General features: G+C 45.6%; 1 protein-coding gene across 1 annotated transcript; it reads right to left on the minus strand.

The window, feature by feature from the left end:
- Nucleotides 1-23917: 23917 nt before the first annotated feature.
- On the minus strand, nt 23918-24865 carry LOC147368191 (olfactory receptor 1f45-like). The gene has a single exon (XM_086413415.1). It carries the CDS (start codon nt 24863-24865, stop codon nt 23918-23920), a length of 948 nt encoding a protein of 315 aa, XP_086269541.1.
- Nucleotides 24866-26620: the final 1755 nt, after the last annotated feature.

The raw sequence follows: 26620 nt of genomic DNA on the forward strand, positions 1-26620 counted from the left end.
AGGGCGGCGGAGAGGCCCTTATAGGCTCCCGGGGTGCGCCGCCCTGCTGCGGGGTGAGTCTTGGAGGAGGCCCAAATGCAGGCCGCCTGGGCCAGCCGCCACTTGCTTGCTTGCTCAGGAGGACTTGGCCAGCTCACCGGCCTCCCTGCAGCCCTCGCCTTATTTGGGCCTAGGATTTTCTCAAAGGGAAAAAAAAAAAAAAAGCCAGACCCATTTCCATTTTTAACCTGGTGATACAGGTCCCGCGTGGGCAAGTGGGCACAGCGCTGGCCCAGGAGGATGAGGCTGGCCTGCGCACCGGCCTCGGTTTCCCCATCTGTGGTTGGGTGGGCTGAAGAGGGCTAGTGGGTGGGTGAGAGGAGGAGTGAGGTGGGCAGAGGCGGCTTCTGTTCTCCCTTCTCCCCCCTCCTTCTGGGTCCCTCCAGGTACTGGGGATCAGGACTGCACCCCTGGGGGCCTCCCTGGATAACTCCCATCTCTGTGACCAGTCTGTCTCCTTATCTTTATCTTCTGTCTTCCTTTCGGTGACTGTCTCTTGTGTCTCTCTCCATTTCTCTGTCTCTTCTGCCTTCGTGTCTCTCTCCATGTCTTTTTTTGTCTCTGTGTCCTGTCTGTCTCCGTGTCTCTGGCTCTCTGTATCTTTCTCCATTTCCCTCTTCCTGTCTCCCCATCTCTTTGGGCCTTTCCCCTTTGGACTTTCTCTTACCTCTGTGTCTCTCTCCCCCTCTCTGTCTCTTCCTCTATGTCTCTGTTTCTCTCTGTCATTTCACCTGCCCCTGTGGATCTGGCTCACCAGGGCTAGATGGACCCGGGCTGTCTTTCTCTAGGAATCTCTGGGAGGCCAAGGCAGGCCCAGACCAGACTCTGAACGCCTTCCTTAACTCTCATCCTCTCCCTCCCCTGCTCAGAATCTGGCCACGGCTCCCCAGCACTGGTAGGAACAGGAAGTGGCTTACCTCCTCAGCTTCTCACTCAAGACTCCTGCCCACTCCCACCCCTAGCTCTCCTCCCACTCAACTCAGCTCCTCCACTGCTTCCCAAGCAGGGCATTCCTATTATTGTTATTATTTGATCATCTGTTTTGGACTGTGAGCAGCTTTGGGGAAGTCCTGTTGCCTGAGTCTTGTCTGTGGCCCTCTGAATGCAGCCCTGGAAGATCAGAAAGTCCTTATTAATTCAAATGAACAATTCCCTCTGTACAGTCACGCACTCGCTCATACATTCACACAGAGACACATCTCTAACTAGGAAACTTCTATTCATCCTGCAAAACCCAGATCAGATGGCCCCTTCCTCCAGGAAGCCCTCCTGTACTGTGGACAGAGCTCTGGACCCCCAGCCCAGCATCAAGACGTCTATATGGGATGGAGTGGAGGTAGTGAGGCTTCTGTGTTTCTTGCCCAAGACTGCAGAGGGAGTGAAATAAAGGCATTGGGCAGTAGGCAGCACCACTGGGGAGTGTGGGGGTCAGGCTAAGATCTAGAGTCCCCAGCACTTCTCTGCCACCTCCTGATTCCTTCACTTCCCCTTAAGCCAGCTTTCTTTTCTTTGTCATGGTGAGATCAGGGTGAAATCATCTCCCCTGCATACACCCCCCGGCTCCGACCCCCACTGGCACAAGGGCCAAAATGGTAGCACACAGAATATTCTAGAACCTTTCTCATGCTTCAAAGACACATTTCTCCCCATGTTCAGGAGCTGAGATGCTCAACCCAGACCCCTCCCCAACTCTCTTCTCCATCCGCCTCCCTTATCTCACCCAGCCCTATGTCCTGGCTGTGCAGACTGCTTCCTCTTATGATAAAAGCATACCATCATAATTGCATCTTGAAGAATTCAGTGACAATTAAAGGACACTAGATAAATCATGGAATACTGCCCATTAATTGTACACCATGTGCGGGACACCATACTCAGTACTGGACTCACAGTGTCTCACTGAAACCTCCCTGAACCAAGAGTTAGGGAACTGATTTTTTTTAAAGAATTGTAGATTTTTTTTTTTTTTTTGCCTTTTCATTTTATGTTGGAGTTGATTAGCAGTGTTGTGTTAGTTTCAGCTGTACCACAAAGTGATTCAGTTATACATATACATGCATGGGTTCTTTAGCAAATTCTTTCCCCTGGACTTCCCTGATGGTTCAGTGGTTAAGAATCCACCTGCCAGTGCAGGAGACACAGGTTCAGTCCTTGGTCTGGGAAGACCCCACATACTGTGGGGCAACTAAGCCCATAAGCTGCAGCTACTGAGCCCACGTGCCTAGAGCCCATGGAAGTCACCACACGGAGCCTGTGCCCTGCAGCTAGAGAGTAGCCCCCACTAGCTGCAACAAGAGAAAGCCCTCAGCAACAAACACCCAGCACAGCCATAATAGATAATTTATTAAAATTTAAAAAATTCTTTCCCCACTTAGGTTGTTACATAATATTGGGCAGAGTTCCCCTTGCCACACAGCCCGTCCCTGCTGGTTATCCATTTCAAATACAGCAGTGTGTACATGTCAGCCTCCCTGAACCCTAACAAGTAGAGGACTGTTTTTATTCTCATTTTATAGAAAAGGAAACTGAGGACCAGAGTACCCCATGCAGGGTGCCCGAGCTTGCGAGTCACCGGACCCTGCTGACTTTGAAGTCCTAAGACCCTACCCTCCCACCGTATCTTCAAACCCCCCAGCTCCCATCCTTTGACTGTCTCAGGGCAGGTCATCAGAGGTCAGCTCTCTACACCCCTGACGTCCCCCAGGGAGACCCTGGGACCCAGCCTCATCGCAGGTGGTGAGGCTCAGTCCTGACACCACCGACTCCAAAAAGGGATCCTTCCCCCAGGAGATGCTGGCTCGCTCCATGGCCTTGTAGGGTAGACCCTTGTCCCTGGAACAGCCACTTGTTCAGGGAGCTCCCGCAGGTGGAATCCGATGCCAAGGAGGGGACAAGGTGGTCAGGAATGGTGTTAGAGCCCAGCCCTGCCCCCTGCCCTACACCCTTAGGACTGGACTTACGTGCTTTCTGTGTATCTGCCCCAGGGACACCCCAGAAGTCGTGGGCAGGGCCGGAAGGGTCATCTGGGGTTCCTGGCCCCTGGGGGCTGTGGTCCAGCTCTCCAGACTGTATGGCCTGGGGCATGAGGTGGATGAAACCTGACATTTATAGCTTAGAAGGAGTGAGCTCCCTTATTGAATATCACTCTCCAACTGGGGGTCCTGAGGACCGGGGTGGGGGCAGCGCTCCATGCTGCCACCTGGAGACCTTACATCCCTGAGACTCAGGGTCACTTATTGAGCACCTATGCATGTAGGCACTGTGCAGGCTTTGGAGACAAGGACATGACTCAGCCCAGTGGGGAGAGACCAATGTCTGTAAACCATTGCCGAATTTGTTAGGTAGGATAGGGCAAATTGCTGTCTTAGGTTGGGATTCCCCAGAAGCAGATTCTGAGACAAAAATCCAAGAGCAATTACTTTATTTGGGAGGTTATCCAAAGACACACAGATAAGGGGTGGGAAAGTGGACAGAAAGGAAGGAGGCTGATAAAGTCTCCTTTATGGGGAAGCCAGTTACCATTGAGCCTGGGGCACAGTCCCACAAGGGACCTCTAGGAGGCAACAGAGAGCATGCCTTTTGGAGTTTGAGGACCCAACGGGGAAGGAGTTGGAGCATTTATCCACCCATTCCTGTCCTGGAAGCCCCTGGGGGTGCTGATATGCCAGCCTTCTATCTGGCCTTTGTGTGGGCCACCTCCAGCTTCAGCAGCTGCAGAAAGACCCTTCCCTTGCTTCTCTGCCCCTGCATAAGTGCTGGGAGAAGGAAGCCCTTGGTGTAGGAACCTGATTAGTTTTTTTTTTCATTCTTTTTTCCTTAAAACTGGAGGATAATTGCTTTACAATGCTTTGTTAGTTTCTGCTGTACAGTGAAGTGAATCTGCTATATGTATACACATATCCCCTCTCTCTTGAACCTGGCCCCCCTGCCCCCCATCTGACCAATCTAGGCCATCACTGAGCACCGGACTGAGCTTCCTATGGTTTATAGCAGGTTCCCACCATCTATTTTACACATGGTAGTGTATATATATGTCAGTTCTAATCTCCCAATTCATCCCACTCTCTCCTCCCACCCTGTCCATACGTCTGTTTGTGTGTCTCTGTTCCTGCCCTGGAAATAGATTCATCTGTGCCATTTTTCTAGATTCCACATATATCTGTTACTATGCAACATTTATTTTTCTCTTTCTGACTTACTTCAGTCTGTTTGACAGACACTAGGTCCAGCTACATCTTCTATAAATGACCTGATTTCCTTCTTTTTCATAGATGAGTGATATTCCATTGTATATACATGTACCACATCTTCTTTATCCATTCGTTTGTCTTTGGACATTTAGGTTGCTTCCATGTCCTGGCTACTGTAAGTAGTGCTATGATGAACATTGAGATACATTTGTCTTTTTGAACCCTTGATTAGTTTTGAAGGCTTCCCTGGGGAGGTGGCGATTGAGGTGAAGTCTGAAGGAGGACTGTAAAGGGCTTGCCCCTACTCCCCCCAAGATCTCTGCTGGAATTTGAAACACACAGAGAGACTGAGGGGCTAGACTGAATTTACGGAATACTGAAGGAAAAGAGCAAAGATGTTCTTAGGTTGCATTCGATGGAGTTTGGCTCGTTCAATAATAACATGACGATGATAATGATTGAAATGCCACTGGCTAAAGATGACCCAGAGCGTGTTCTGAGTGGGCCGTGTGCAGCATGTGGGGGTGGGGTGGGCGGAGATCGAGGACTCGTTCCCCCTTCACTGAGAGTTCTGTGCTGTGTGTACTTGGAGTCTCCTCAGCAGAGAAGCTGCTCAGCTTTCACATCCCAAAGTCAGGACCTGAATTTGAGTCTGTCTGATTTCCCTGGACTCTAAAACCACCACTGCTTTGGCCCTGCTCCCTTGTTCATTAAGAATCACTGGGGGAGGAGCCAGTGTGGGGAGGGGGGAGCAAGGGGCTCTGTGTCCTGCCCAAATTCTTGGAGACTGACTCTAAGGGAACTGTGTGGGTTACAGAGCTTGCCCACAAATGCTGAAAAACAGGCATGACCACAAGCTTTAAGGCATTGTCATAATAATGAATCATAATCACAGTGAACACTGACGTGGCCCTCAATCTGCCTGTGCTGAGTGCCTCACATATATAAGCTCATCTATTAATTTTCACAGTAAACCTATAAGATAGGGGCTGTTATTAGTCCCATTTTTACAGCAGGAGAAACTGGAGCACAGAGAGGTCAAGAAAGTTGCTCAAGGTCACACAGCTGAAAAGAGGCAGAATCAAGATTTGAACTTAGGCTTGTCTGACTGCAGAGTTTCCACGCTGAACACTTGTACTGAAGAGCCACCTCATACGCTTGGTGTCCAGCCCAAATTACCTTCACAGACGACAACCACTGTCTATTGGGTATCAGAGCTACCGCTATCGGGAGAGGATCCTCTGTGAATCCCAGGTATTTCTATACAGCTCAGGAGCAAGGATGTGGATGGCTTGCCTTCTGGCTATCTTTTCAAGGATGTTTGTAGAGCAAACAGCCCTGGAAGATAGGATTTCTTGCTCTGGAGCAGAGAGCAGGTTTGTTTGCTGTCCATATAAGGTTAATGCTTCCTTCTGACATAAAGGTAGGACAGGTTTTGTTCATAGTCCACAGAAAAGACAGAAGTTTCTAAACTCAGAGTTACTCAGCTGAGGTGCAAACCCAATGTGCACCTGGACCGTCCCTGTTGGGGACTTGGAGGAAAAAGCAAAAACATGAAGTTCATGCCGCATGCTGTGCTGTGAGAAATAAAGTCCTTGGTCTCTGACCCTGGAGTCTTGTGTCTTCCGTCAACATCCATGAAACTGGCAGGTTAAAAAAAAAACATTAAGCTCTTTGGGGAAAAAAAAGGAAAATAAAGATTAAATAATCAATAGTGTTAAAGGAAATATATTCATAATGTTTACAATATAATTCAAAATAAAATTCAATAAGTGAGCAATTTTAAAAGACACATATAATCAAGATTAGGAAGATACATACATAATTATATGGGGCTTCCCTGGTGGCTTAGCAGTGAAGGAATCCACCTGCAATGCAGGAGATGTAGGAGATATGGGTTCAATCCCTGGGTCTGGAAGATCGAACTCTTTTGCAATCTCATGGATTGTAGCCTGCATGTTCCTCTGTCTACGGGATTTCCCTGGGGGAGAATACTTGAGTGGGTTGCTATTTCCTCCTCCAGGGGATTTTCCTGACCCAGGGATTGAACTTGAGTCTCCTACCTTGGCAGATGGATTCTTTACCACTGAGTCACCAGGAGAAGGAAATGGCAACCCATTCCAGTATTCTTGCCTGGAAAATCCCATGGATGGAGAAGCCTGGTAGGCTATAGTCCATGGGGTCGCAAAGAGTTGGACACGACTGAGTGACTTCGCTTTCACCAGGGAAGCCCATATGGTACTTTATAAATTACCAAGTCTCAAAAACTAAAACAAAAAAAAATTGTGAGCTTATAAGTAAAGTCTCAGACCCTTCACATTTCTAGATACCTATTTACTCTCTCTCTGTGATGTTACCTGACACCAAGATGTCTCACCTGGTATCCTGGATTTAGCCTATCTAGGTACCTCTGCTGCTGTCTTTCTGACCTGATGCAGAATGGGGTGGTAAAGAGTTAAAACATGTCATCCTTTAAGGTTGGTTTCTTAATGTTGGTGCTATTGACCTTTTGGACTGGACTTCTTTGTAGTATAAGTCTATCCTGTGCACTGTGGGGTGTTGACTAGCATCCCTGGCCTCCACCCACTGGGTGCCATTAGCCCCTCACCCCCAGGCCTAACAACACAAAATGTTTCCATACATTGGCAATGTGCCTTGTGTGTGTGTGTTGCATGCGTGCTAAATTGCTTCAGTCTTGTCCAACTCTTTGCAACCCCATGGACTGTAGCCTGCCAGGCTCCTCTCTGTCCATGGGATTCTCCAGGCAAGAATACTGGAGTGGGTAGCCACTCCCTTCTCCAGGGGATCTTCCTGACCCAGGGACCAAACGCTTGTCTCCTGCATTGGAGGCACATTCTTTACTGTCTGAGCCATGGTGGGCTAAATCCTCCTACTTGTTGAGAATCACTTCTTTTAGGAAGGCCTGACATTGGGGCATCTAGCAAATCTGCCTTCTTTTTTAAAAATTATTTATTTATTTTTGGCTGTGCTGGGTCTTCACTGTGGTGTTAGCTTTTCTCTAGGTGCCATGAGCAGGGGCTATTCTTCGTTGCGATGCTCAGGCTTCTCGTTGTGGTGGCTCCTCCTCTTGTGGAGCACGGACTTCAGGCGTGCAGGGTCCAGTGGTTGTGATTCCCAGGCCCTAGAGCACAGGCTCAACAGCTGTGGCTCGCTGACTTAGTTGCTCTGAGGCATGTGGGATCTTCCCAGATCGGGGATCGGACCCATGTCTCCTGATCGGCAGGCAGATTCTTTACCACCGAAAAGCTACCTTCTTTTGTCTTAGGGAGTCTGTTTTTTTGGGTTAGTTTGTTTGTTTTACTCCCAAATTATATGGAATACTTAGAATACTCTCAGTTTGAACATGGGCATATTGGAAGTCTTGGAACTTTGCATGAATGAATGAGTTAATGGGTAAGTGATAAAAAGTAACAATAGACCTGTACACCCACTTTCTTGGCAGCATGATGCACAAGACCTAAGTAGTGGAAACAACCCTAGTGACCACTGATGAATGAATGGATGAAAAATATGTGGTTCATCCACACAGTGGAGTGTCATTCAACCTTAAAAAGGGAAAGGAATTCTGACACGTGCTGCAATGTGAATGACACTTGAGGACGTTATGCTAAGGTGAAATAAGCCAGTCAAAAGAAGGAGAAGTATGGTATGATTCGTGAGGGATCTTAGTCCCCTGACCAAGGATTGAACCTGGGTCCCTGCAGTGGAAACAAACAGTCTTAGCTACTGGAGCTCCAGGGAAATCCTTGATTCATCTTATAAAAGGTCCCTGTGTGTGTATGTGTGTGTGTGTGCGCTCAGTCAGTTGTGTCTGACTCTTTGTGACCCCATGGACTGTAGCTCACCAGGCTCCTCTGTCCTGGAATTTTCCAGGCAAGAATGCTGGAGTGGGTTGCCATTTCCTACTCCAGGCTATCTTCCCTACCAAGGGATCAAACTCAGGTCTCTTGCATCTCTTGTACTGGCAGGTGGATTCTTTACTACTGCTCCATGTTGGAAGCCCACGAGGCTCCTAGATAGTCAAACTCACAGAGATGGAAGAAAGCAGAATGGTGGGTGCCAGGGACTGAGGGGTGGAAATGAGCAAGTTTCTGATGGAGACAGTCCCAGTTTTGCAAGAAGAAAAGAGTTCTGGAGATGGTTGGTAGTGATGGGGGCACAGTAACATGAAGATACTTAATGCTCCTTAACGGTACACTTACAAAAGAAGATGGTAAATCTTACGTTTTGTGTATTTTAACCCCAATTTTAAAAATTAACAACAAAGCAACTAATAGCATCAGTGGAGTATTCATTATGCACCCGGCGCTGAGTGTTTTCCACGTGCTGTTTCAGGGTTTACAAACTTCAGTCATTCCCACGTCACCTCCACGCTTCTGTCCATGCCTTACTCTGGGTTTCTCCCAAAGGAGACCCAAAATGAGGATGTGTGGGAGGTGGTTCTGTTGCACTGAAAAGCAAAAAATGAGGAATGAGTTTTTCTCTTTCCCTTTTCTGAGAAGAAAGAAGATTAAGAGAACAGTGAGCAGCCCTGAACATTCCTAGTTTTTTTTTTTTTTTTTTGCTTTAACTGTTCCTATCTCTGCATATCTGTAACCAAGTTTGCTTTTCTGTCTCCCAGCTGTACAGGAGCTACAATTCCCTTTTTTTTCCTTTGACTCTGTGCTAAGTACATCCCCTCTCTGGTGTTTACCCTTGCAACAGCCTTTACATATCAGAAAGAAGGTGCAGAGGCTCTGAACTGCCAGACTCAGTTACTGGGTTCCTGATGCCAGACTGTCTTTGAAACAACGCAAGAGGAAGCAGTCAAGGTCCTATCACCTTTTCCCCTCTCCACCGACTCCTACGGCAAGCCCTTGCCTTATATGAGCCCCTAGAGGCCTCAGGGATGGATGGGGGAGGGCACAGCTCTGAGGCATGAGCCTACTGCGTTCCCCTCTCTGCCGGCTGAGGATTAAAGCGCCTTTCTATTTCCTCCAAACTCTTGTCTCCCTATTCTTTTATTTGGCTTCCGTGGGCAGAGAAGGCCAGGATTTTGGCCAGCAACAGTTTCTGGAAGCCTGGTGAGGGGGTGGGGAAAGAAGATAGGGAGAGGAGGCCTATTCATGAGTGCCTAGTCTGTGGGCAGCCAGGGGTTTGTTCCACTTCGGATCTTCTGAACCACTTCGGACATCTGCTCTAAAGACGTTTGAGAGTCATCCAGCTGAAGGGTCAGGAAGCTGGATGTATTTGCCAACTCTTTTTTAAAGTTATTTAATTTTTAAAATTTAGTTTTGTCTATGCTGGGTCTTGATCGCTGTGCCTGGGGCTTTCTCTAGTTTTGGCTAGAGAAACTAGCGGGGGCTCGTCCTCCTCTGTATGGGCTTCTCATTGCAGTGGCCTCTCTTGTTGCAAAACACAGGTTCTAGGACATGAGGCTTCAGCAGTTGTGGCCCCGGGGTTCCAGAGCACAGGCTCAGTGGTTGCGGCGTAAGGGCTGAGTTGCTCTGCGGCATGTGGGATCTTCCTGGACCAGGGATTCAACCCGGGTCTCCTGCATTACCAGGCAGATTCTTTACCCCTGGGCCACAAGGGAAGTCCCGCCCACCAACGCTTCACAATCGGTGATTGATGGCTACTATCTGGACATTAACACCCTAGTGTGTCTGGTCAGCCATACATGAGGACAAGAACACTCTGTATCAGAAGTTGTTGGCATGTGATGGGAAGTGTCTGAAGGTGAACTATGAGGGGTTGAAGAGAGGGGTCATCAGCAGTGGCTGCTCAGGCCATGTCTGTCTACTAAAGGTACTATCATTTCCTTGATATTTAAAAGATTTTTAAAAATTTTATTTATTAATTTATTGGCTGCACTGGGTCTTCACTCCTGTGTGTAGGCTTTCTCTCCCTGACAAAAGGTGGGCTACTCTATGCTGTGGTGCATGGGCTTCTCTGGAGTAGGAAATGGCAACCCACTCCACTATTCTTGCCTGGGAAATTTCATGGGCAGAGGAGAATGGTGGGCTATAGTCCAGAGGGTCACAAAGAGTGGGGCATGATTGAATGACTGAGCTCATGAGTTTCTCATTGTGGCAGCTTCTCTTGTGGAGCACAGGCCTTAGAGCACAGGCTCAGCAGTTGTGGCACATGGGCTTAGTTGCTTTACAGCATGTGGGATCTTCCTGGACCAGAGATTGAACTTGCATACCCTGCCTTGACAGGCAGATTCTCAACCATTGGACCACCAGGCAAGTCCTCTTTGATATTTTTTTTCTTTATGCATGCATGTATGCTAAGTCGCTTCAGTCATGTCCAACTCTGTGCAACCCTATGGACAGCAGCCCACCAGGCTCCTCTGTCCATGGGATTCTCCAGGCAAGAATAGTGGAGTGGGTTACCATTTCCTTCTCCGATTTAATCGCTAAGTCACGTCTAACTCTTTGGAACCCCATGGACCATAGCCCACCAGGCCCCTCTGTCCATGGGATTTCCCAGGCAAGAATATTGAAGTAGGTAGCCAATCCCTTCTCTAGGGGATCTTCCTGACCCAGGGATTGACCCTAGTCTCCTAAATTGCAGGGGGATTCTTTACTGTCTGAGCCACCAGGGAAGCCCATGGTGTGCTGTGGTCAGAGCCAAAGCCCGCAGAAGGTGACAGTGCAGCGCATCATCTTCAAAAGAGATCTCGGGTTCACGTGTGACTTTATGAGCAAGTGAGTATGCATATAGAGGGCGGTGTCATTGGTTTTGATGAGTATAGAAACCTTTGCTGTTGTTCAGTTGCCAAGTTGTGTCCAATTCTTGGCAACCTCATGGACTGCAGCACGCCAGGCTTCCCTGTCCTTCACTATCTTCAGGAGTTTGCTCAAACTCACGTCCATTGAGTCAGTGATGCCACTCAACCATCTCAACCTCTGTCATCTGCTTCTCTTTTTGCTTTCAAGCTTTCCCAGCATCAGAGTCTTTTTTTAATGAGTTGGTTCTATGTATCAGGGTGGCCAAAGTATTGGAGCTTCAGCTTCCGTATCAGTCCTTCCAATGAACGTTCAGGGTTGATTTCCTTTAGGATTGACTGGTTTGATCTCCTTACTGTCCAAGGGACTTTCAAGAGTCTTCTCCAGCACCCCAGAAACCTTGTATTAGATGATGAAGAGGGAGTCATTCTAAAACAAAGTAAAAAAAAAACCAACTGGGATGGATGATGCTTAAAGGAGGTAATCTTGTTCTGCTCCAAAGTGTCTCTAACTAGAATATTAGAACACTACTCAGCCACAAAAAAGAATAAAATAATGCCAAGGGTAGACCTAGAGATGATTATACTAAATGAATTAAGTCAGAAACACAAAAAACATATGACATCACTTATATGTGGAATCTAAAATGTAACATAAATGAACTTTTCAGAAACAGAGCCACAGATGTAGGAACAGACTTGTGGTTTCCAAGAGGGAGGAGGAGTGGGGGAAGGGTGGATTGAGAGTCAGCAGAGGTAAAGGTTATATAAAGAATGGATAAACAAGGTCCTCCTGCACAGCACAGCTAACTATATTCAATACCCTGTGATAAGCCATAATGGAAAAGAATATGAAAAAGAATGTATATAAGCATAACTGAATTACTTTGCTATGTGACAGCAATTAACACAAGATTATGTCAACTACACTTCAATAAAGTTAAAACAAAGCATAACATAACAGCTTCAACTAGATCTTTTTCGGCAGTGGCTTGTAACTTGATTTAGTCTAATTTAAGATGCTGACAAACTTCAAGGCTGGTTTTCTTCATCTCCTGGCTCAAGGAGATGAGGTGTATTTGAAGATGTGATGACTGATATATATAGCATAGATGATTTGCTTTCTTTGTAAAGCCAATCCTGGCTTCTGTAAACCCATACTGAATTAAATCTTGGAGACAGAGTTTTGGGTGAAATAGAAAAGAACAGCTTTATTGCTTTGCTAGACAAAGGGGGCCATAGCAAGCTAATGCCCTCAAAATCGTGTGTTCCAACTTGGAGAGGATAATGAGAAGTTTTACAGTAATGATTCAAAGAGGATGTGATCAGCTTGTGTGGACATTGTTCTGATTGGCTGGGGGTTAGGTAAGTGGGAGTCAGTATCATTAACCTTCAGGTTCCAACTGTCGGGGGGTCTATGTGCTTGTGAGCAGCATACCATTCTTAACTTCTCCCACCTGGAGGGCATTTCAGTATCTGCAAAACAGCTCAAAGATACTGTGTGTGTACCCACTGATTGAGAGACAGGGCCTTTCCCCAAAGCTGCACCGTAGTTTCTCTTGACTGTTTCTCCCTGGTCTTGCCTCTCCTCCCTTCCCTAATTAGCAACAGATTGAATCTGCCCCTTGGGCCTCGAGGAAGGTGCTGGAGGCTGAATGAAGGCTATTTCCTGTAAGCAGAAAGGCTCCGTGCCCAGGAACCCCACAGGACCCTGCTTGGTACCATTTGTCCTTCCACGGTGGTAGTAGGGTGAACTTTTGAGAAGGTGCCAAATATCTAAGAATGTGTATCTGTCCCTGAGAGAATTTCTGTAGAATTCAACTCCATTAGTTAAAATAGTTTCTCTACCAACCAACCCCAGCCTGAAGCAGGATGCAATAACTAGATTAGCTATTTATCCCACCACTATCTTAAGACAACTCTGTCACCTGCTTCAATTTACAAAGGTTATATTTAAATTCTATTCTTTTGACTATGCTAAGGATTGTATGTTTCAAAGGATCCTTTTAAAAACTTTTTTTGTGTGTGCTTACAATTTTTGAGGGCATCAGAGGGCAGACACACTGAAACCATACTCACAGAAAACTAGTCAATCTAATCACACTAGGACCACAGCCTTGTCTAACTCAATGAAACTAAGCCATGCCCATGGGGCAACCCAAGATGGGCGGGTCATGGTGGAGAGATCTGACAGAATGTGGTCCACTGGAGAAGGGAATGGCAAATCACTTCAGTATTCTTGCCTTAAGAGCCCCATGAACAGTATGAAAAGGCAAAATGAGAGGATACTGAAACAGAAACTCCCCAGGTCAGTAGGTGCCCAATATGCTACTGGAGATCAGTGGAGAAATAACTCCAGAAAGAATGAAGGGATGGAGCCAAAGCATGAAGAATACCCAGCTGTGGATGTGACTGGTGATAGAAGCAAGGTCCAATGCTGTAAAGAGCAATATTGCATAGGAACCTGGAATGTTAGGTCCATGAATCAAGGCAAATTGGAAGTAGTCAAACAGGGGATGGCAAGAGTGAATGTCGACATTCTAGGAATCAGCGAACTGAAATGGACTGGAATGGGTGAATTTAACTCAGATGACCATTATATCTACTACAGTGGGCAGGAATCCCTCAGAAGAAATGGAGTAGCCATCAAGGTCAACACAAGAGTCCGAAATGCAGTACTTGGATGCAATCTCAAAACGACAGAATGATCTCTGTTTGTCTCCAAGGCAAACCATTCAATAGCACAGTAATCCAAGTCTATGCCCCAACCAGTAATGCTGAAGAAGCTGAAGTTGAACGGTTCTATGAAGACCTACAAGACCTTTTAGAACTAACACCCAAAAAAGATGTCCTTTTTATTATAGGGGACTGGAATGCAAAAGTAGGAAGTCAAGAAACACCTGAAGTAACAGGCAAATTTGGCCTTGGAATACGGAATGAAGCAGGGCAAAGACTAATAGAGTTTTGCCAAGAAAATGCACTGGTCATAACAAACACCCTCTTCCAACAACACAAGAGAAGACTCTATACATGGACATCACCAGATGGTCAACACTGAAATCAGATTGATTATATTCTTTGCAGCCAAAGATGGAGAAGCTCTATACAGTCAGCAAAAACAAGACCAGGAGCTGACTGTGGCTCAGACCATGAACTCCTTATTGCCAAATTCAGACTGAAATTGAAGAAAGTAGGGAAAACCACTAGACCATTCAGGTATGACCTAAATCAAATCCCTTATGATTATACAGTGGAAGTGAGAAATAGATTTAAGGGCCTAGATCTGATAGATAGAGTGCCTGATGAACTATGGAATGAGGTTCATGACATTGTACAGGAGACAGGGATCAAGACCATCCCCATGGAAAAGAAATGCCAAAAAGCAAAATGGCTGTCTGGGGAGGTCTTACAAATAGCTGTGAAAAGAAGAGAAGCGAAAAGCAAAGGAGAAAAGGAAAGATATAAACATCTGAATGCAGAGTTCCAAAGAATAGCAAGAAGAGATAAGAAAGCCTTCTTCAGTGATCAATGCAAAGAAATAGAGGAAAACAACAGAATGGGAAAGACTAGAGATCTCTTCAAGAAAATCAGAGATACCAAAGGAACATTTCATGCAAAGATGGGCTCAATAAAGGACAGAAATGGTATGGACCTAAAAGAAGCAGAAGATATTAAGAAGAGGTGGCAAGAATACACAGAAGAACTGTACAAAAGAGATCTTCACAACCCAGATAATCACGATGGTGTGATCACTCACCTAGAGCCAGACATCCTGGAATGTGAAGTCAAGTGGGCCTTAGAAAGCATCACTATGAACAAAGCTAGTGGAGGTGATAGAATTCCAGTTGAGCTATTCCAAATCCTGAAAGATGATGCTGTGAAAGTGCTGCACTCAATATGCCAGCAGATTTGGAAAACTCAGCAGTGGCCACAGGACTGGAAAAGGTCAGGTTTCATTCCAATCCCAAAGAAAGGCAATGCCAAAGAATGCTCAAACTACCTCACAATTGCACTCATCTCACCTGCTAGTAAAGTAATGCTCAAAATTCTCCAAGCCAGGCTTCAGCAATATGTGAACCGTGAACTTCCTGATGTTCAAGCTGGTTTTATAAAAGGCAGAGGAACCAGAGATCAAATTGCCAACATCTGCTGGAGCATGGAAAAAGCAAGAGAGTTCCAGAAAAACATCTATTTCTGCTTTATTGACTATGCCAAAGCCTTTGACTGTGTGGATCACAATAAACTGTGGAAAATTGTGAAAGAGATGGGAATACCAGACCACCTGATCTGCCTCTTGAGAAATCTGTATGCAGGTCAGGAAGCAACAGTTAGAACTGGACATGGAACAACAGACTCGTTCCAAATAGGAAAAGGAGTACATCAATGCTGTGTATCATCACCCTGCTTATTTAACTTATATGCATAAGAAACGCTGGACTGGAAGAAACACAAGCTGGAATCAAGATTGCTGGGAGAAATGTCAATAACCTCAGATATGCAGATGACACCACCCTTATGGCAGAAAGTGAAGAGGAACTAAAAAGCCTCTTGATGAAGGTGAAAGAGGAGAGTGAAAAAGTTGGCTTAAAGCTCAACATTCAGAAAACGAAGATCATGGCATCTGGTACCACCACTTCATGGGAAATAGACGGGGAAACAGTGGAAACAGTGTCAGACTTTATTTTTCTGGGGCTCCAAAATCACTGCAGATGGTGACTGCATCATGAAATTAAAAGACGCTTACTCCTTGGAAGGAAAGTTATGACCAACCTAGATAGCATATTCAAAAGCAGAGACATTACTTTGCCAACAAAGGTTCATCTAGTCAAGGCTATGGATTTTCCTGTGGCTGTGTATGGATGTGAGAGTTGGACTGTGAAGAAGGCTGAGCACTGAAGAATTGATGATTTTGAACTGTGGTGTTGGAGAAGACTCTTGAGAGTCCCTTGGACTGCAAGGAGATCCAACCAGTCCATTCTGAAGGAGATCAGCCCTGGGATTTCTTTGGAAGGAATGATGCTAAAGCTGAAACTCCAGTACTTTGGCCACCTCATGAGAAAAGTTGACTCATTGGAAAAGACTCTGATGCTGGGAGGGATTGGGGGCAGGAGGAGAAGGGGCCGACAGAGGATGAGATGGCTGGATGGCATCACTGACTCGATGGACATGAGTCTGGGTGAACTCCGGGAGTTGGTGATGGACAGGGAGGCCTGGAGTGCTGCGATTCATGGGGTCGCAAAGAGTCGGACACGACTGAGTGACTGATCTGATCTGATCTGATTTGTGATCAGTTTAATGATTAAACTTGACCCCTTTGACAAATCAGTGGATTCTTAAGAATCAGGGAAGAGTTGGTTGCATAGGGTTTTGGGGTGGGGGTTGGGGGGGCTAATAAATGGAATAATGCCTGCCATATCGGTAAACAAAGGATGTCACAGTCATCAGCAATTACAGCCCTCCAGCGTGATCTGGTGAGCTCTAAGGGAACTCAGGAAGGAAAGAATACCCGCCATCTAGCAGCCATCAGATTGCAACCACTCCCTATGGTGAGCCCTGAGGAACTCAGGATGTGAAAACCCAAGATACTGGCCCTAGATAGCTAAGGTGTTTATCAAAAGAATGATTTCATATGTTTTCTCCTGATTTACATTCAAGTAAAATCATACAAAGAAAAGTGCTAAATTCCTTAAGTTGACATGTCTGGTTTTCTTTCATCAACAATAACCGTTTGATGTTCAGACTACCTATCCTTCATTGCAAAGCTTCTATATATCCTGGCTCCCCCCTCGCTTTTTCAGAGCAGTTCTCTCAGGGTTACTTGAGATACTATCTTAAAAATTCACACCCAGTAAAATGTAGTTCTCAACTTTTAGGATGTGAATATTTTTTAAGTTTACAGGGCTGAAGACCTGTTCTACACTTTAACTATGATGATGATTGCATTTGTCAAATTTCAAACCAAGTTTTACTGAATGTAAATTCCATTTCAACAAACATGTCTTTTAAAAAGTTAAAAAAAGGGGGGGAGGGGGGGTGAGGAGGAGGAAAAAAAAATAAAAAGTTAAAAAAAAAAGTGTCTCCAACTAGAAATGATTAATGAAGGGACAAAGTTTTGAGAAGGCAACGAAATTTGTCTTTTCAGGTATTCTTTGTAGGGAGTGTGGTTGTAAAACACTTGTTTACATTGTTTTGATTACCCCTTGTAGCTCGGTTGGTAAAGAATCTGCCTGCAAGGCAGAAGACCCGGGTTTGATTCCTGGGTTGGGAAGATACCCTGGCGAAGGAAATGGCAAGCTACTCCAGTATTCTCGCCTGGAGAATCCCATGGACAGAGGAGCCTGGCGGGCTACAATCTATGGGGTCGCAAGAGTCGGACACGACTTAGTGACTGAACCACCACCATATTATTACCATATGACAATTAAAAATAATCTCAGATAACGTCTTTGGCCTCATCATAGTGCAGGCTCTAGGTGCCAATTGTGTTTTCTCCTGATTTACATTCAAGTAAAATGTGTTTGTCTATTTCACACTTTTAAAAAATTGAAAAAAAATTTTTTTTTGGCCAAGATGCATAGCACGCGGGATGTTAGTTCCTCTACCACGGATCAAACCTTTGTGCCCTGCAGTGGAAGTGTGGAGTCCTAACTGTTGAACTTCCAGGCAAGTCCTCATTCCACATCTAAAATCACCTTGCTTGCCTGTCATTCATGAACCATATTATCTCACTCACTCCTCCTAACATCCCTTTACACTAGGTGTTATTACCCTTATTTTATACATGAGACAACCGGAGCTTAGAGGGTGAAATGACATATCCAAGGTGACATACAGGTGCACAGCATCATAATGTCATATTTGTATATATTACGAAATGACCACCACAATAAGTCTAGTTAACAACCATCCCCGTAAACTATAATGGAACAGAATTTAAAAAAATATAGATATACATGTATAACTGATCTCAATGAGGCAGCAGGGAGCAGTGGCATGAAGCAAGATCTTAATTCCCTGCCCAGGAATTGAACCTGGGTAGTCTGGATGAGAACCAGGAATCCTAAGTCACCAGACCAGCAAGGGCTACAAGCTAGAAGATAATTTTCTCTGGATATTTGTCCCCACTGAAAAGTGCATTTATCGTGGAGGCAGAAACTGTGAATGCAGATACAAAGTTTATTATTAGAGACATAGTGCAACAACAAGTGGGAGAGCACAGAGAGAAAGAGTTGGTTTAGCTGAGACAGAAGCAAGGCAGAGATGCACAGCCAGAGGGACAGGATGTGGGCGTTCCCCTTAGTGATCAGCGCACGGCAAAGAGGCGGTTAAGTCATTTATATAGGTCGGTTCTCCTGGTCTTTGTCTTCCTTCAGGCCAACTATCTGGGTTTCTTTTTCCACACCTGCTCTACCCTGGGACCCTCTCCTGGGGTACACACACACCCGTCAGCTAAGATGGATCTTGAAGTGAAGGCTTCTGGGAGGAGCAAGACTCTTTATGGCCTGGAGTTATCTCCTGACTTTTGACTCCAAGGAGCCCTTGTGCGTCTCCCTTATCCTTTACTCAAACAGGGTTTTTTTCCCTCTCTCTATCTTTGCCATAATTATTCCCTTGAGATGTTTGCAGGAGGCCTGTAAACATCCTTTAATGGCTATTTACCCTGTATCTGTTGTTGCTTCCATTTCTGAAAGCAAACAAGAGGCTGGTTGTAAATTCCTCAGCTGGAGCCCGCCTATCTCTTGCCTCAGGAAATTCAAAGAGGAGACTGGCTGATTGTAAATGCCCAACCTGGAGCCCATCTATCTCCTACCTCATAACTGATACGTAACATACACATACATGTATAATTGAATCATTTTGCAGTATGCGTGAAGCTAATACAATCAACTATAATAAAAACAAGCAGAAAGACCCAACCATCACCAGACGTACTTACAAAATATTTTTTTGAAGAGAACTTTTCAAGATCTACTTTCTTAGCAACTTTCAAATATACTGTACAGTATTATTAACTATGTGAACCATGCTGTACATTATACCTCATGACTTAATTATTTTAGAACCGGAAGTTTGTACCTTTTGACTACTTTTACCCATTTTCCCTACCACTCACTCCATGCCTCTGGTAAATGTCAATCTGTTCTCTGTATCTATGAGTTCATTTTGTTGATTTTTTTTTATTTAAAAAAAATATTTATTTCTTTATTTGACTGAGTCAAGTCTTAGTTGCAGTATGAAGGATCTAGTTCCCTGGCTAGGGATTGAAACCTGGTCCCCTGCATTGGGACCCTGCATGAATCTTAGCCACTGGACCACCTGGGAAGTTCCTGATATTGTTTTTTAGATTCCACATATAATTGTGTGAAAAGTGAAAGTGCAAGTGAAGTCGTTCAGTCGTGTCCGACTCTTTGCGACCCCATGGACTGTAGCCCACCAGGCTCCTCCATCCATGGAATTTTCTAGGCAAGGGTACTGGAGTGGGTTGCCATGAGATCAAATGGTATTTTCTTTCCCTGTCTGACTTATTTCACTTAGCATAATTGCCTCAAGGTCTATATTGTCACAAATGGCATGATTTTTTCCCCTCTTTTTTTACGCCTGAATAGTAATTCATCCATCTTGGATAAACATATTGGCAATTGTATGACACAGTTACTAAGATAAACAACCAGATGAGGAACAAGGCTGCCCTGAGACAGGCTGGGACCTGGGACCCTTTGCTGCAGAGCTGCAATGTTTGCAACTGGACACACCTCTCCTAGAGCAAACAAAAACAAAAACAAAACTATATGGGATTAAAAATAGCTGCAGGTAAGCACAGTTCCTTCGTGGCTCAGAGGTTAAAGTGTCTGCCTGCAATGCAGGAGACTTGGGTTCAATCCCTGGGTCGGGAAGATCCCCTGGAGAAGGAAATGGCAACCCACTCCAGTGTTCTTGCCTAGAGAATCCCATGGATGGAGGAGCCTGGTGGGCTACAGTCCATGGGGTCGCAAACAGTCAGACACGACTGAGCGTCTTCATTTTCACTTTCTTTCAAGCACAGTTTCAGCAAATGAACAAAAGACACAAAAAGACCAAAGAACCCCTACTGCCACTTCTGAAGAGCCAGGAGCAAAAAGTGGGTGTCAGGAGCAAAACCAGGGTACTGTGCATGCCCCCTCAACACCACCAAAAGGGTGGGCAAACCACCTAAGCCACCCCTCTGGCCAGCCACTGGATGCACCTGTACCCTCACCCTATACAAAGAACAAGCTCCCAAGCAAACTCACCCATGAAGGCATTGAGCAAGCAAGGGAAACTGTTACTTGTTCTCGCTCCTCTTTGTTACAGCAGGAGCCTCAGTAGAGCCTTGCCTGAATTTCTGTTTCTTTTTCTTTAAGTTTCTATTGATTGGGGAAAGCTAAGAACCTTGGTTGGTATCAGCCCCAGCCATGAAGCTCTCCTTGCAGAAAGTTCTGGGTAACCTCGATAACTGACCGCTTGAGTGGCCCCACTTCTCCCTTCCCGTACCCTCATTCTTGTTCTTAGGTTTTAAACTAGACAATAAAGAGTGAACTTGAAAAACCTCTGGCACCCCGCTCCTTGGACTCTAATAAGGGCAGAGCACCATGTCTGTGCTGTCTCTCTACCTGTGATTTCACTATGTGGCCCCTAGTGCATCCTATACCCTTGAGGACCTGTGAATAAAAAATCTTATTTTTACAAAGTTGCCCAGTGGTTGTTGCTAAGGTGTGTCTTGCGATCGTAAGAACCACAAGGGCTGGTCCAGACACCAGGTGATAAACAGACCTGGGTAAATCAAGCAATACAAATACTTTGGCCAGGAAAAAGCTTTGGGTATGGCTACTGCCTGGGAGCAAATCGCCTGCTGAGTGTTACAGAGAATTATCTTGAAACCATGCACTGAGCTTATGCCTCTTTGAGCCTTAAAGTAATGCCCAGGTCCCTAAATCACACCAGAGGAATCAGATGATGATGGCTGTAGAGTTCCCAAGAAGGGTATCTCCTTCCATGAAATGTTCAGTTCAGTCGTGTCCGACTCTTTGCAACCCTATGGACTGCAACATGCCAGGCTTCCCCGTCCATCACCAACTCCTGGAGCTCGCTCACACTCATGTCCATCAAGTCGGTGATGCTATTCAACCATCTCATCCTCTGTCATTCCCTTCTCCTCCTGCCTTTGATCTTTCTCAGCATCAGGGTCTTTTCCAATGAATCAGTTCTTTGCATCAGGTGGCCAAAGTATTGGAGCCTCAGCTTCAGCATCAGTCCTTCCAATGAATATTCAGCACTGATTTCCTTTAGGATGGACTGGTTGGATCTCCTTGCAGTCCAAGGGACTCTCCAGAGTCTTCTTTTGAAATGTGATGTGAAGTACAATTCATATTTTACGACAAGACAATAAAAATTTAAACATAAAAAGCCGTCTCTGTCCTTTGACCTCCTCTCTCCCCTCAACTGTGATTGTGTAACTGTGTAACGCAACTGTGCGTTATACACCAAACCTCCCCACTGATAGGAGTACCTGCTCAGCTGTAGAGAGCAACATGCTCCTAGCATTAATTAGACAACTCTTCAAAAGATTGCATTCCTTCTTGATCTTATCAGGGGTCACAAGACCCACTATGATGACACATATTTGGATTATGTAACTATCAATAACATGAAATTTTGATGTACAGCCCTGGGCTTCCCTGGTGGCTCAGCGGTAAAGAACCTTCCTGCTTGTTTTACAGCTATTTATAAACCACTGTGGGCTTCCCTGGGGGTTCAGATGGTAAGGAATCTGCTTGCAGTGCAGGAGACTTGGGTTTGATCCCTGGGCTGGGAGGATCCCCTGGAGGAGGGAATGGCTACTCACTCCAATATTCTTACCTGGAGAATCCTGTGGACAGAGGAGCCTGGTGGGCTACAGTCCATGGGGTTGCAAAGAGTCAACACTACTGAGTGACTAACACTTCGCTTTCATAACCCAGTGTGGAATGTGAGAAGTACATAGCACTTCAAGATAATGGGCTTGTCTCCCCTGAGCTCTCTGATTATTTTTTGACAATCTAGGGTTCACAGCTTCAATGTTACAGACAATAATAATGTCCTGGGAAATAGGCAAGAAATAAGATATAAAGAATCTGGGTTTCTGAATGCTTGAAAGGAGCAGAATCAGCCACTGACCTAGAATTCTAACTGTTGCATGAGACAGAAATAAACTATTTTGTTTGAGTCATTACTTTTTGTCTTTTTTTTTGTTTTTAGCAGATGTTATAGATTGGATTATGTCCATTTCCCAAATTCACTTGTTGAAATCCTAACCCTCAATGTTTCTGAATGTGACCTTATTTGGAAATAAGACTGTTGCACGTATAAAGGGGCTTCCCTGATGGCTCAACGGTAAAGAATCTGCCTGCAATGCTGGAGACATAGGGGATGCGGGTTCGATCGCTGGGTAGGGAAGATCCTCTGAAGTAGAAAATGACACCCTACTCCAGTATTCTTGCCTGGAAAATTCCATGGATAGAGGAGCCTGGCAGACTACAGTCCAGGGAGTCACAAAGAGTCAGACATGACAGAGTGAGCACCCATGCATGCAGATATAATAGTTAAGATGAGGTCATATTAGAGTAAAATGGATTCCTAATCCAAAGTAACTGGTGTCCTTATAAGAAGGGGATATTTAGAGATAGCCATGCACACAGGGAGGATGACATGTAAAGATGAAAGCAGGTATCTACAAGTCAGGGACACCAAAGAGAGCTAGTGAACCACCAGGTGGGGAGAGAGGCACGGAAGAGAACTTCATTCGCTTATGCCGCAGAAGAAAGCAAACTGGTACTGCACTGATTTAAGACTGAGGGTCTCCAGAAGTGCAAGACAACACATTTCTTTTATTTAAGCCATATGTTGACAATTTGTGGTATTTTTGTTATAGAAACCCTAATATAGCAAATAGGCTATTCATCCTAACTAATACAAAAATTAGTATTAGAAGTGGAGTGTTCTAATCACAAAAATAAAAAATCAGTTGCACTAGTCTAGTTACCTGGTGGCAAGGACACAAATATTGCAGACTGGAATGCTGGTGAACCTTGTTATGTCAAAGAACAATATTTGGTAACGTCATCACCTGGTATAACCTACCGGAAATGTAGACCATAGGTCTACTGAGTCTGTGTTTCTAGAAGTGATTGGGAAGAGTGAGAATGCCAGCATAAGTTGACCGCTCCTTGCTGCAACAGCAAGGAATCACAAGAAAGAGGTGATCTGACCCACGAACAAGCCAGTTTTGAAAGTCAGAAATACCGCGCAATTGGAAGAGCCAACAGCTTTCTCTTCTCTCCAACAGTTTAAATAGGGATTTTGCCTCATGCCCAAGGCTATTGTTTCAAATGAATGTTAACAGAGAATGACAAAGATGTAGGTAGTTCAAGAAACCAAATACTGTAAATTAAATAGACTTAGAACTCTGGCTAGGAAAAAAACACTGTATATGGTTCCTAGCAACTAGAAGTACTAGACCAGATGTCTGCTGTTTTTTGAAGGAACTCTATTGCTAAAAAATCCAAGAATCTGCAAAACCTTACACCCTTTGAGCTTTTGCCTTTGTGGCTCTTTGTTACAGCAGCTTAACCTGACCTTAACACAAAATAGCACTTGAATCCTGGTCTCTCTGGTTTCTAGAGTACTTCTTTTTGACCATGATGAGTTCTTTAGACTTCAGTTTAAGTGCCACAAGGTCGGAGACTTTCTTTGTCCCCTGCCAGACTCTTGAAAGAGTATAAATAGTAACCAACCAATAGTAAAATGCAACAGATGTTCAATAAGTATCTGTTGGAAGGATAAAGTAATAAACAAATGAACCAAGAGTGAAATGTAGGAACTGTCTAAGATTGGGACTGTGCAGGAAAGTTCAGGACAGATGGGGGCTGAATCTGGACACTCAGATGTCGCAATGCTGTGGTCACTGAATAAAAACTGGCCTTCTGCTGATGAGGGCCCCCAAGGCGCCCTTCATGTCGCTGTTGCGTAGGCTGTAGATGAAGGGGTTCAGCATGGGAGTGACCACAGTGTACATCACTGCAGCAGCCGTGTCCTTCTGGGCTGTGTGGGAGGACATGGGGCTGAAATAAACCCCAATGATGGTGCCGTAGAACAGGGACACCACAGAGAGATGAGAGCCACAGGTAGAGAAAGCCTTCCACTTGCCTCTTGTGGACGGGATCCTCAACACGGCAGCAAAGATGCACGTGTAGGAGACCAAGATGCCCACAAAGGGGGCGATGATAGGCAGGGCGCCCACAGTGTATACCATTGCATTGTTGAGAAAGGTGTCAGAGCAGGCGAGCTTCAGCAGAGGGCTCAGGTCACAGAAGAAATTGGGGATCTGGTTGTGGGTGCAGAATGAGAGACGGGTCAGTAATACTGTGTGGGTCAGGGAATTCCCGAAGGCTGCAGTCCAGGACGCTGCCACCAGGAGGCTACAGAGCTGTGGTGTCACAGACATGGCATAGTGTAGAGGGTGACAGATGGCCTCATAGCGGTCATAGGCCATGGCGCTCAGCAGGAAGCTGTCGATGCTGGCGAACCACATGAAGAAGAACATCTGGGTCAGGCAGCCAGCATAAGGAATCCCTTTGTGTCCTGACACGTGGTTGGCCAGCATCTTGGGGATGGTGGTGGAGGTGAAGCAAATGTCCACGAAGGCCAGGTTGGCCAGGAAGAAGTACATGGGAGTGTGGAGCCGGACGTCAGTGGCGATGGCCAGGATAATGGACAGGTTACCCAGCTGTGTGACCAGGTACATGCTCAGGAAGAGTATGAACAGCAGCCGCTGTTGCTTGGGGTCCTCCGAGAGGCCCAGGAGCAGGAACTCAGAGACCAGGGTGAGATTTGCCCCAATTTCAGCCATCCTGAATCAATCAGAAAGGAAATGGAGGAGCTGTCCAGGGTCCTGGTCAAGGCAGCCCCTCCTTTGCACCCTGGATCTCATCCCCTCTCCTTAGTTCAGCCGTTCATCAATTCTTCCCACTCTTTCTGCAGCTGAATCCTCCCACCCATTTGCTGGATCATTTCCATCAGTAAACACACCATTCATTCTTCACAGCCCACCTGCAGGGTGTCACTAGCAGCTTGGTGGACAGCTCCTAAGCACACTGACCATCTCTCACCTCTACCACCCGTGTCTCTGTGCACCAAGGCTTTATCTGATCACTGGAGCAGGCTTAACCTGCACACGGTGTAACGAGGAAGTGCTGGCAGTTGACATCCCAAGAACGACTTTTGGCTAGTGAGGGACTGGGCTTGTTGGGTGAATGTCCCAGCTTCATCCCTTCTGAGTGAGGGAGCTCTGGGGTGTGTTCTCACATGGATCCCTACTCATCCACACCTTCTTTCCCCAAACACTCACTGAGTCTTCTGGGATTATTTTCCAAATAAATATTTGCACTCAAGTTCTTGACTCAGAATCTGCTTTGGGGAGAACTCAAATTAAGATGGCTCAGTGGAAAAGAATCCATCTACCAATGGAGTAGCTGCAGGAGAGGCAGGTTCAGTCCCTGGGTTGGGAAGATCCCCTGGAGGAGGAAATGGCCACCCATTCCAGTATTCTTACTGGGATAATCCCATGGGCAGAAGAGCCTGGCAGACTACAGTCCATGGGGTCACAAAAAGTCAGACACAACTTAGTGTCTAAATAGCAACAACAACTGCAAGCAGTGTGTTGTGTGCCTATAAAATGCTCTGTGCTATGCAAGATGTACCAATTTATCACTATCTTCATTTTTTATATTTATTAGTATTCATTTATTTTATCGGAGTATAATTGCTTTACAACATTGTATGAGTTTCGGCTGTACAAAGAAGTGACTCTGCTATGCGTGTGTGCTAAGTCACTTCAATCGTGTCTGACTCTTTGCGATGCTATGGACTGTGGCCTACCAGGCTCCTCTGTCCATGGGATTCTCCAGGTAAGAATACTGGAGTGTCAAGAGGGAGGGGACATATGTATACCTATGGTGGATTCATGTTGATGTTTGGCAGAAACCAACACAATTCTGTAAAGCAATTATCTTTCAATTAAAAACATAAATAACCATAAAATTAAAAAAAAATACTGGAGTGGGTTGCCATGCCTTCCTCCACAGGATCTTCCCAACCTAGGGATCGAACCCGTGTCTCTTACATCTCCTGCATTGACAGGTATATTCTTTACCACTAGCGCCACCTGGGGATCAGCTATATGTATACATATACACCCCCTCCCCGGCCTCCCTCCCACTCCCCAGCCCCCACACCAGGCCACCTCTCTAGGTCCTTACAGAGAGCTAAGCCGAGCTCCCTGTGTCACACAGCAGCTTCCCACTAGCTAGCTATTTTCACACGGCTGTGTACATATGTCAATCCTACTCTCACAATTTGTCCCATCTTCTCCTTCCCCTCTTGTGTCCACAGATCTCTTCTCTCCATCTGCACCTCTATTCCTGCCCTGGAACTAAGTTTACCTGTACCATTTTTCTAGATTCCACATACATGCGGCAATATCCAACATTTGTTTTTCTCTATCTGGCTTGCTTCACTCTGTATGACAGACTCTAGATCCATCCACATCTACAAATGACCCACTTTCATTCCTCTTCAGTCTGAGTAAACATTATCTTCGAATTTT

The sequence above is a fragment of the Bos grunniens genome, chromosome 7 (assembly GCF_055505025.1).
Source record: "Bos grunniens cultivar Pamir isolate PY7600 chromosome 7, Bosgru_T2T1.0, whole genome shotgun sequence".
Taxonomy (NCBI): Eukaryota; Metazoa; Chordata; class Mammalia; order Artiodactyla; family Bovidae; genus Bos; species Bos grunniens.

What these genes read in the sequence shown, in the direction of transcription:
- LOC147368191 (XM_086413415.1), bottom strand. Translation starts at nt 24,865, where the DNA reads ATGGCTGAAATTGGGGCAAATCTCACCCTGGTCTCTGAGTTCCTGCTC.